Source organism: Pelophylax lessonae, assembly GCF_965119305.1.
Source record: "Pelophylax lessonae genome assembly, chromosome: 11".
NCBI classification, from domain to species: Eukaryota; Metazoa; Chordata; class Amphibia; order Anura; family Ranidae; genus Pelophylax; species Pelophylax lessonae.
The window spans coordinates 135,567,951-135,580,349 of NC_138778.1; the positions used below are offsets into that span (position 1 = coordinate 135,567,951).

A 12,399-nucleotide genomic window follows, 5' to 3' on the forward strand; every position below is an offset into this window, starting at 1 on the left:
CCTGGTTTCCTTCAGACATGGCTCTTGTCATCCGGGCCAAAGAGTTCAATCTTTGTTTCCTCAGACCAGAGAATTTTGTTTCTTATGATCCGAGAGTCCTTCAGATGCCTTTTGACAAACTCCAAGCGGGCTGTCATGTGCCTTTTACTGAGGAGTGGCTTCCGTCTGGCCACTCTGCCATACAAGCCTGATTGATGGAGTTCTGCAGAGATGGTTGTTCTTCTGGAAGGTTCTCCTCTCTCTACAGAGAAATGCTGGAGCTCTGTCAGAGTGACCATCGGGTTCTTGGTCATCTCCCTGACTAAGGCCCTTCACCCCAATTACTCAGTTTGGCCTGACAGCCTACTCTAGGAAGAATTTTGGTGGTTCCACACGTCTTCCATTAAGGCCCCTTTCACACCTGTGCGACTTGTCCTGTGATTTGGGACTGCAAAGTCGCATGACAAGTTGTACTCCATGATTTCCAATGAGTACCGTTCATATCTGCACGACTTCAAGTTGCAACAACGTCAAAGTAGTCCCAGCACTACTCTGGGATGATTTTAATGCGTTTTGAGGTCCAAAGACATGGAAATTACTTCAATTCCAGACAAAATCGCAGTAAAATTGCACGACTTTTAGTTTGCATAAGTGTGATACAGATGATGGAGACAACTGTGCCCATTGGGACCTTCAATGCTGCAGAAATGTTTCTATACCCTTCCCCAAATCTGTGCCTTCGATACAATCCCACCTCGGAGGTCTATAGACAATTCCTTGGACTGTATGGCTTGGCTTGAGCTTTGAAATGCATGATTAACTGTGGGGCCTTATATAGACAGATGTGTGCCTTTCCAAATCATGTCCAATCAACTGAATTTACCACAGGTGGACTCCAATCAAGTTGTAGAAACATCTCAAGGAAGATCAGTGGAAACAGGGTGCAACTGAGCTCAATTTTGATTGTCACGGCAAAGGCTGTGAATACTTATATACACTATATGGGATTTTTTAATTTTAAATACATTTGCAAAGATTTCAAACAAACTTCTTTTATGTTGTCAATATGGGGTATTGTTTGTAGAATGTTGAGGAAAATAATGAACTGAATCAATTTTGGAATAAGGCTGTAACATAACAAAATGTGGAAAAAGTGAAGCGCTGTGAATACTTTCTGCATGCACTGTACACACACACACACACACACACACACACAATCTCAATTAGCATAACAGGGGAACAGGAAATATAACAAACAATGCTAAAGAGGTGTCTTACAGGCAGTATAGGTTGAAGAATAATGTGAATGGATGGTAGGATAGTGGGCACCAGGCAGTATGTGCAGGAGAGGAGTGTACAGGATATGACAGCAGGCAGTATGTGAAGGAAGGGAGTGCTGAGCGTAGGAGAGCAGGCAGAATGTACAAGAGAGGAGAGTGGAGGATATGAGAGCAGACAGTATGTGCAGAAGAGGAGTGTGGAGGGTATGACATTGAATAACATTTTAGGGAGATGAGTGTTGAGGTTATGATAGTGAGCAGTATGTGCAGGAGAGGAGTTTGGGGGGTATGACAGCAAGCAATATGTGGAGGGTATATCAGTGGCCAGTATGTGCAGGAGTAGAGTGTTGAGGATAGGACAGCAGGCAGTATGTACAGGAGAGGAGTGTGGAGGGTATGAGAGCGGGCAGTATTATACAGGAGAGGAATGTGGCAGGTATTACAGCAGGCAGTATGTACAGGAGAGGAGTGTGTGGGGTATTACAGCAGGCAGTATGTACAGGAGAGGAGTGTGTGGGGTATGACAGTGGGCAGTATGTACAGGAGAGGAGTGTGTGGGGTATGACAGTGGGCAGTATGTGCAGGAGAGGAGTGTGTGGGGTATGACAGTGAGCAGTATGTGCAGGAGAGGAGTGTGTGGGGTATGACAGTGGGCAGTATGTGCAGGAGAGGAGTGTGTGGGGTATGACAGTGGGCAGTATGTGCAGGAGAGGAGTGTGTGGGGTATGACAGTGGGCAGTATGTGCCGGAGAGGAGTGTGTGGGGTATGACAGTGGGCAGTATGCGCAGGAGAGGAGTGTGTGGGGTATGACAGTGGGCAGTATGTGCAGGAGAGGAGTGTGTGGGGTATGACAGTGGGCAGTATGTGCAGGAGAGGAATGTGTGGGGTATGACAGTATGCGCAGGAGAGGAGTGTGGAGGGTATGACAGTATGCGCAGGAGAGGAGTGTGGAGGGTATGACAGTATGCGCAGGAGAGGAATATGTCATGGAGTTCAGAAAACAGTGGAGGTGGTCCCGGGGATTTGGGACATAGGGCAGGGCAGTAGGAAATAGAGAAATGGAATCGATATTACCACTTGACCAGTCATTGGAGAGGAGATTGACATCTGGAGTGGTGGACTGCACAAATGTGAGGAATTATCCCTCATGTGGTGGAGACTGGGTGCTGAGGAGTTAATGCATAGGAGCTAGGGACATGTGGGTTAATATACATGTATTAGGGACTGCTGTCTGAGGATAAACACATTGCTGATGACTGGCTGCTGAGAGATAAATGAACATGCGCTGGATGCTTGAGGCTAGGGATTAATGCATGCAAGCAGAAAAGGTTAAAGCACATAAATTGGGTACCGAGTGCTTCATAAACTGGGTACTGGGGGGTTAATGTCTAAGCCTGGGAACTGAGCACTTAAGAGATAGCACACATGACTGAGAAACGAGGACTGAGGAGATAATACATATCGACTGAGAAAAGGGGGTTGGAGGGGTTAACATATGTGCAGAGAAATGGGAGCCGGAGGGTTAACATGGGACTGGGCACTAAGGAGTTAATGCTTGTGACAGATCACTAAGCACTAATGCACAAATGTTTATAACTGAGGGGGTTGATGCATATGCTCTAGAAGCAGGTCAGATATTCCCTCTGTCTGTTTAGAAGCTGAGGGTAGGTGACTGTGGCAGGTTAATGCAGTGCTTCTTAACCGGGGTGTCGCTAAACGATTCTCTGTTAGCTTCTGTGCTACAGGAGGGAGAGCACACAGCTAACTCCTGTGTACAAAGGAGGTAAAAAACTATGCCAGCACCTCCCTCCACTCTTTGCTCCTCTCTGTACTCTTGCCAGCAAAAGAGAAAGCTGAGCTGGACGCTCGACTGCATCCTGCCAACCAATGACATAATCGGTTGCTAAGGACTTGCCGGCAAGAGTACAAAGAAGAGCAGATAGTGGGGGGGAGGTGAAGGCACAGCGCTCTGCCTCCTCTATACACAGGAGTTAACCGTGCCTTCTCCCTCCTGTTAACAGTTGACCGCTCATATCTCAGAAAGGAGAGAAGTCGGGGAGGATAGGATAGAAAGCACAACCCACACCTCCTCCTGGCTCTTTTCCCCTCCTGACTGCTGTCACTACTGCAGGCACATAATTTGTGCTAGGAAGGGGGGGGGGGGGATTTGGGGGCTGAGCGAGGAGGGAGGATCCTGGAGGTAATTGTGCTGGGAAAGTGATTTAGGTGTGGGGGGGAGGGTTTGTGCCAGAAGGGTGATTTGGGTGGGGGGCTGTGCCAGGAGGAGGGGGTTTGGGGGAGTTGTGTTAGGTGGGGGGTTTGTGCTGGGAGGGTGATTTAGGTGGGGGGGGGGGGGGTTGTGCCGGGGGGGTACATGCAAAAAAGTGCATGTGCTCAGATGCACCTCCTGGTGTGAACAAGCCCGCAGACTGGTGAGCCTGGGGATTGGTTGAGATTCTAAAAGGGTGCCTTGGCTGAAGAAAGGTTGAAAAACACTGAATTAATGCATGTTATTGAGGGGTCAATGGACTTTCTTTATTGTTGAGTTTTATGTAAAATACATATATTTTACACACACCAAAAGTATTGGGACACCTTCCTTTACACACACATGAAATTTAATGGCATCCCAGTCTTAGTCCGTAAGGTTCAATATTGAGTTGGCCCACCCTTTGCAGCTATAACAGCTTCAACTCTTCTGGGAAGGCTGTCCACAAGGTTTAGGAGTGTCTATGGGAATGTTTAACCATTCTTCCAAAAGCGCATTGGTGAGGCCAGGCACTGATGTTGGAGAGAAAGCCTGGCTCTCAGTCTCCACTCTAATTCATCCCAAAGGTGTTCAATTGGATTGAGGTCAGGACTCAATTGGATTGTGCAGGCCAGTCAACTTCCACCACCCCAAACTCGCTCATCCATGTCTTTATGGACCTTGCTTTGTGCACTGGTGTGCAGTCATGTTGGAACAGGAAGGGGCCATCCCCAAACTTTTCCCACAAAGTTGGGAGCATGAAATTGTCCAAAATGTCTTAGTATACTGACACCTTAAGAGTTCCCTTCACTAGAACTAAGGGGCCAAGCCCAACTGCTGAAAAACAACCCCCACACCATAATTCCCCCTCCACCAAATGATTTTGACCAGTGCACAAATCAAGGTCCATAAAGACATGGCTGAGCGAGTTTGGGGTGGAGGAACTTGACTGGCCTGCACAGAGTCCTGACCTCAACCCAAGAGAACACCTTTTGGGATAATTTAGAGCGGAGACTGTGAGCCAGGCCTTTTCTCTAACATCAGTGCCTGACCTCACAAAAGCTCTTCTGGAAGAATGGTCAAACATTCCCATAGACACTCCTAAACCTTGTGGACAGCCTTCCCAGAAGAGTTGAAGCTGTTATAGCTGCAAAGGGTGGGCCAACTCAATATTGAACCCTACAGATGTAAGACTGGGATGCCAATAAAGTTCATCTGCATGTAAAGGCAGGTGTCCTATAACTGTTGGTAATGTAGGGTCTATGTATGCATGTATAACTGGATTTTTGTCTTACTGTAAAAAAATTCTCTCTGATGTTCATTGACGGACACAGCTCCATATCTTCTTTGACTCTATGGTTATGCTGCTCTCCATTGAAGTAGCCTCCCCATGAGTCATAGAAGATATGGAGCTGTGTTCGTAAAAGGAATGTACTTTTTTTTTTTCTCTCTCTCTCTCTAATATATATATATATATATATATATATATTACACGGAAACTTTCTGAAGACCCCTGATGACCCCTTGTATATGTATCCCTGCATACTTACTTTATAGGTATTCAAATTCATTACTACTTAACATTAAGCACTAGATATATATGCGCACATGTAATGGTGGATGTATTGGGACAGACAAAGAATACACCCAAATCCACATAGTGAACAGGACAGAGACGAGGTGAACTCGGCTGCAGCAAGCACTAGTGAGGGGGCATACAGTAGGTACACCCGGATGTACCTAACACTGCATTTCATTTCCAGGAGCATTGCGCTCCCACACAAGGCAGGAAGGATGGTTAGCAAGGCAGAGGGCACACAGTGTTAGCCATGCAGTAAAAAGTCTGCCACCCTCTCCCGAAAATACCTTTATGTCACCAGTCTCCTGAGTCTCATTCTCTGAATCGTCCTCTCCCTATAAAAACAGAAATTCACAAGGTTTAGGAAACGGGCTGTCACAATCCACAATCAGAGCCAGTATTTGGAATGACAGCACGCAGATGATGTAAGGAACAGAAGCAGACATATTGCTCACATATTAGAGAAGAAAACCTGTTAGCCCAACTGCAGAAAGAAGTGGAAGAATAAAAAGTAATGCTCTGTAGCCAGAGGGCTTTTATACAAGGGGACATCATATTATTGGTAAAGCTCCACTCCAGTTTAAATGGAAAATGAAGCTTTGAAAAGCATTACGTGAGAGGTCACCTGTCACACGCATGCATGGCTGTAGCCTACCAGGCTAACGCTCACCCTCATCAGTGATCTATGAACACCTCTTTGTAGTCAAAGTTAGGTGTTCCCAAACACACCCACCATCCAATCCTTGCTATCAGAAAGCAGGACATAACATTTTGGTACTAAATTCTGTGCAATTATTTTCAAGTCTTAGAAAAGTCTTTGAAATCTGGCTACACTGGATTATACAGAAAAAACCCCACTGTAAGTGGACTTTCTGACAAAGTGAAAAGTGTAGTGCCAGAATCAATATGTGCAAAAAATCAAGAAATCAGAGGAAATAATTCCAAACAAACTACTCAAATAATAAGTTCAATAAATCAACAAAGGACAGGCTTATTAATACAGAAAAAATATTATAATGGGTACCAAATCCTATGCATACTGAATTCTATATGTACATATAAAATCAAAGTGCTCTAGGTATCCAAATTATGTGGATGGGGAAAGCAAAACAAAGTCCTATTAATCCCAATACAATCCAACGTTGCACCTCCGTGAATGTGCTCCAGTGAACCAAGCCTCTCACCTTCATTTTTGATCCAAGAGTCACCCCGGGTCAAATACAGCTATGCCCCACTGGGGTCAGTAGGGATTGTATAAGGGCTCCAACGGGTTTCCCTGGACCAGGTAACACTTATCCACATGGATAGGAGAGACCTCTACTGAAGAAGTCACCGCCTAGCGTGACAACGTAACGCGTATAGGGGGCGGGGGCCTGCCTTCTGGACGTCACATCCTCTCGAGCCTAGTACGGAACTGGGATTTTACATGCACTATCGAGTGCTATGTTTGTAAGTGCACCGATTTTAAATAAATGGTTTGTTAGCATCTAGCAGAGACTCTTGGAAGGATCCCAGGCATGGAAGGAACAAAAAAGAGATCTAAGAGTCTCGAGAGGATGTGACGTCCAGAAAGCAGGCCCCCGCCCCCTATACGCGTTACGTCGTCGTGCTAGGCGGTGACTTCCTCTGTAGAGGTCTCTCCTATCCATGTGGATAAGTGTTACCTGGTCCAGGGAAACCCGTTGGAGCCCTTATACAATCCCTACTGACCCCAGTGGGGCATAGCTGTATTTGACCCGGGGTAACTCTTGGATCAAAAATGAAGGTGAGAGGCTTGGTACACTGGAGCACATTCACGGAGATGCAACGTTGGATTGTTTTGGGATTAATAGGACTTTGTTTTGCTTTCACCATCCACATGATTTGGATACCTAGAGCACTTTGATTTTATATGTACATATAGAATTCAGTATGGATAGGATTTGGTACACATTATAATATTTTTTCTGTATTAATAAGCCTGTCCTTTGGTGATATTATTGAACTTATTATTTGAGTAGTTTGTTTGGAATTATTTCCTCTGATTTCTTGATTTATTGCACATATTGATTCTGGCACTACACTTTTTGGTTATCTATTGATTTGTTATTGTGAAGTGGGAACACAAATAGTGTTAGCAGCCGGACACCTTGTGGTTACTGTGTCACTATATTTATAGTACTGATAGATTTTTGCACTTTTTTCTTTTTTTCTGACAAAGTGAACTTTTCCATAAGCATGAAAACATAGTGGTACTAGGCTTGTGACGGTATCAGATTTTCATGCTGCGATTAATTGATTAAGGTTTTGCCACGGTATACGGTATTATCACGGTATTCTATTATTAAATTTAAATTATTAAATTTCCACCTCACTTCAATTTCATTGCTGAATTTAGGGGCTTTGGTTCACTTATGCACATTATTATATAGTCAGTCAGTACAGACTCTGTGAACCAGGCCTAAAATAGGTCATCAAGCAGTGTCTGGCCTAACTGGTGATAACTGGTTCTGGCGCTCGGCTCCGATCCGATGGCCTGGTCATTAAGAGGGCAAATCCTTGTGGTCAAGAAGTGGTTAAACCTGAAGGAGGTGTTGTTTATAAATTACTTTACTATTGCTTTAGGCCTGGTTCACATGTATGCGGGTTGGTGGTTCACATTTGCACAGGCATAGCAGCCCATTGATTTGAATGGGCTGCTATGCCCTCATTTTCCGCAGAAAAAAGGTGCATGCAGCATTTTTTTAAAATTCAGTGGCCTTGAAATCCATCCTGCTTTTGCACCATGCGACTAACCTGCAGTTCCTGCTCTGGCAAGCTTTCTGCATTTTTTGTATACGTGGGCACGGCATTTAAAAATAAACAGTTTGCGTGTGCAGCAACGGCAGGTAAGTCGCATGGTGCAAAAGAAGGATGGATTTCATGGCCACTGCATTTTTTTAAATTCTGCATGCACCTTTTTTCAGCTGAAAACGCAGGCATAGCAGCTCAAGCCCATTCACATCAATGGGCTGCTATGCCTGTGCAAATGTGGGCCCCCAACCCGCATACATGTGAACCAGGCCTAAAGCAATAGTAAAGTCATTAATTGGTTAAAACTGCAGGAGGACCGGTGTTTTTATCTATTAATGACTTTACTATTGCTTTAGGCCTGGTTCACATGTATGCGGGTTGGGGGCCCACATTTGCACAGGCATAGCAGCCCATTGATGTGAATGGGCTTGAGCTGCTATGCCTGCGTTTTCAGCTGAAAAAAGGTGCATGCAGAATTTAAAAAAATGCAGTGGCCATGAAATCCATCCTTCTTTTGCACCATGCGACTTACCTGCCGTTGCTGCACACGCAAAATGTTTATTTTTAAATGCCGTGCCCACGTATACAAAAAATGCAGAAAGCTTGCCAGAGCAGGAACTGCAGGTTAGTCGCATGGTGCAAAAGCAGGATGGATTTCAAGGCCACTGAATTTAAAAAAAATGCTGCATGCACCTTTTTTCTGCGGAAAATGAGGGCATAGCAGCCCGTTCAAATCAATGGGCTGCTATGCCTGTGCAAATGTGGGCCGCCAACCCGCATACATGTGAACCGCCAACCCGCATACATGTGAACCACCAACCCGCATACATGTGAACCAGGCCTAAAGCAATAGTAAAGTCATTAATAGATAAAAACACCGGTCCTCCTGCAGGTTTAACCACTTCTGGATCGCAAGGATTTGCCCCTTTAAAGACCAGGCCATCGGATCAGAGCGCCAGGACCAGTCATCACCAGGTAGGCCAGACACTGCTTGATGGCTATATAATAATGTAATGTGGGCTGCTAGGCGTGTGTGTGTGTATATATATATTTATTAGAGCTGCACGATTCTGGCCAAAATGAGAATCACGATTTTTTAGCTTGGAATAAAGATCACGATTCTCTCACGATTCTCTGTGTAACAAAAAAAAAAAAAATTGGGATAACTTTACTGTTACGTTTTTTTTTTTTTTTTTTTATTCATTAAAGTCTAATCATTGCGTTTGAAAGACTGCTGCGCAAATACAGTGTGACATAAAATATTACAACAATCGCCATTTTATTCTGTAGGGTCTCTGCTAAAAAAATATATAAAATGTTTGGGGGTTCTAAGTACTTTTCTAGCAAAAAAAAAACTGATTTTAACTTGCAAACAGCAAGTGTCAGAAAAAGATCCAGTCTTTAAGAGGTTAAACTTCCTTTCTCCCTGGCAGAGGGAAGGAAAAGATACAAATGTAATCATTTTTGTTTATAGTTAGGAGACTTAATGCTGAAAGGTGTTAGCTGAGTGAGTGAATGAGTCATCCAGCTCACTGAAATGTATCAATTCACAAGTCAGGCAGACTTGACAGAGAAACTCGGTATTTTAAAAATGCCACAATAACAATACCGTGGCTATGCAATACCGCGATATATCGAATTACCGAAAACCGGCATATGTCTAAGTGGTACCCTAAAAACCTGCTGCATCAGCGGTTTCAGATGTACTCTATATTTCCCAAAGGCCTGGTTCACATGGGGCGCTGAGGCACATAAACAGCGGCTGTCTGTTTATCCATGCAGGCAGCCTATTCAAGCCTATGAGGCTGTATGGACACAGACATCCATCCTAATATTTTTTATTTATTTCAGGTACTTATATAGCGCTGTCAATTTACGCAGCGCTTTACATATACATTGCATATTCACATCAGTCCCTGCCCTCAAGGAGCTTACAATCTAAGGTCCCTAACTCACATACATACATACATAGTAGGGACAATTTTTTTTATACAGGATCCAATTAACCTACCAGCATGTCTTTGGAGTGTGGGAGGAAATCGGAGTACCCGGAGGAAACCCACGCAGGCACAGGGAGAACATGCAAACTCCAAACTCGAAGTACGGCTGCAGCGCGGACTCACATTTTCGGGAGGCCGTCTTTAAACGGCCTCCCAGACACAGGCTCCCCGCGCACTCCCGCGAGCGCGCATCTGGGAAAATCTGTGTCGGCCGTGTCCCTTGGACACAGCCGATCACAGATCATGGTGAATGGCCAATCACAGCGGCCATTCACCACGTGATCGGACCGTCCAATGAGAGATGATCTCATATGTAAACATATGAGACCATCTCTCATCGCCAGCGCTCCTTCCTCACACATAGACTGCAGTGTGAGGAAGGAGGAGAGCCGATCAGCCGTCTGGGACAAAGAAAAATGTAATCAGGGCACTGATCACCAGTGCCCTGATTACACAAGGTACACTAAACACACTAACTGCCCACCATCAATGCCCACAATCAGTGCCCATAGTGCTGCCAGTCAGTGCCCATCAGTGCCTGCTCATCTAGGCACTGATAAGCACTGACTGGCAGCACTGTGGGCACTGATGGTGCTGCTCATCAGTGCCACCCATCAGTGCTCATCAGTGCCGCCCGCCAGTGCCCATCAGTGCCGCCCGCCAGTGCCCATCAGTGCCGCCCGCCAGTGCCCATCAGTGCCGCCCGCCAGTGCCCATCAGTGCCCATAAGGGCCACCTCATCAGTGCCCATAAGGGCCACCTCATCAGTGCCCATCAGTGCAGCCTCATCAGCGCACATCAGTGAAGGAGAAAAATGTATTTTCAAAATTTACTCGCAGAAAATAAGAAAAACTTTTTTTTTCCCCAAATTTTCTGTCTTTTTTCTTTTTTTTTTGTAAAAAATAAAAAACCCAGAGATGATTAAATACCACCAAAAGAAAGCTCTATTTGTGTGAAAAAAATGATAAAAATTTCATATGGCTACAGTGTAGCATGACCGCGCAATTGTCATTCAAAGTGTGAGAGCGCTGAAAGCTAAAAATTAGTCTGGATGGGAAGGGGGTTTAAGTGCACAGAAGGCAAGTGGTTAAACTGCATCCAATTAGCATGACATGGAGCCAGTTCACACATGTCTGGAACATTTTCAAAAAGGGTCCTATGCCTTTTTGGGTCTGGTTCAGGTGTGAATTTAGGGAAAAAATTGCACCTGAATTGGTGAACAGGAACATATCGGACCCCGAACTGCAAACTGCAGCAGCATAAATGTGAACCCGGCCTTATATTAGGACAAGGGGCTGTGTCTGTGCAGCTGCTTTGGACTCATAGGCATGAATGGGCTGCCTACAAGCAGTAGCTGCCAGCTAGGGAAGCACAAACTATTGTGTACAAGCCTCAAGACCCGTGGTAACACAGCCTACATGCCCATTTACACCTGTCAGCTCTTGTGTGCTGCCATAGCACAACCCCTCATACCTAATAAAGCTGAACTGTGCATTGCACACTGCAGAGCTGATTTTTCTAAGTATTGTTTTTTTTCCCCCCTCTCTCTCGGTGGGAATTCACTTTTGATCTGTGGAGGAAATGGACAATAATCTCCTGTCCAGTGCAGAATGGGAAAATCCACATTATCCACTTTAACCATTCTCCCCCTTCTCCTTTTTAAGCCATGGTGTCAAAATCTCTTGGACACAGTTCAGCGGTTTCTGCATAGCATGAGCTATGGGAGCACTCTAGCCAAAGATAGCATACATGGAAGCGTTTGCTGAATGTATTAAACAGACTCAATGTATAAATATACAAAGCATCAATTCTAAAGTCAAATTATTCTATGTTGCAGAAGTGATAAAAAATCCCTGAATATTTTTTTTTACCTTTTTACGAAACGCGTCGAATATCCCAACCTATTAGGAACTATTTACAGTTGTATAATTAACCTCTTGCTGACTGTCCACCATAGTATTACTGTGGCAGGGTGGCTCTGCTGCGCAAAATCACATAGTACTACGTAATTTCGTGCACGAGGACTCAGCGGTGCGCGCATGCTGCCAGGAGTGGTGGTGATTGCCACCAGCCTCCCGCAATCGTCAGATAAACTGACAAAAGACCCACCTGCTAAGCTGAAACCCCAATCTCTCTGTGCCTGTCACAGAACCACCCCCCCACACAGTCAGCAAGCACATTTAGGCACACATTAACCCCTTTGATCACCCCCAGTGTTAACCCTCTGCCCTGCCAGTGTCATTTATACAGTACCAGTGCATAATATTTAGCACTGATTACTGTAGTAATGTCACTGGTCCCCAAAAAGTGTCAAAAATGTCAGTTAGTCGTCCGATCTGTCTGCAGCAATGTCGCAGTCCCACTAAAAAACACTGATCGCCGCCATTACTAATAAAAACAAAAAAATAAATAAAAATTCCAAAAATTTCCGGGGGGTAAAACCTTCCGGAGCTGAAGTGATTAATGATGGAACTGAACAGCAAGTTGCTGGGGCATACCACATTAATGCAACGTTGATGTTTTATATGATGGTGTTGTAT

The 12,399-nt window shown here is 44.9% G+C and overlaps 2 protein-coding genes across 4 annotated transcripts in view; both read right to left on the bottom strand.

The window, feature by feature from the left end:
- Positions 1-12,399, bottom strand: part of MYO15B (myosin XVB) — a 764,404-nt gene that overhangs the window by 205,833 nt on the left and 546,172 nt on the right. The window lies entirely within an intron of this gene.
- SAP30BP (SAP30 binding protein) overlaps positions 1-12,399 on the bottom strand; it is a 97,234-nt gene that overhangs the window by 59,926 nt on the left and 24,909 nt on the right. The window contains exon 3 of one of the 2 annotated variants that reach the window (XM_082273013.1): positions 5,375-5,422. The exons of the other annotated variant lie outside the window; for it this stretch is intronic. Within the exon in view, the coding sequence (XP_082129139.1) occupies positions 5,375-5,422 (48 nt within the window). The remainder of the gene's footprint in view (positions 1-5,374; positions 5,423-12,399) is intronic. 2 annotated transcript variants of the gene reach the window in all.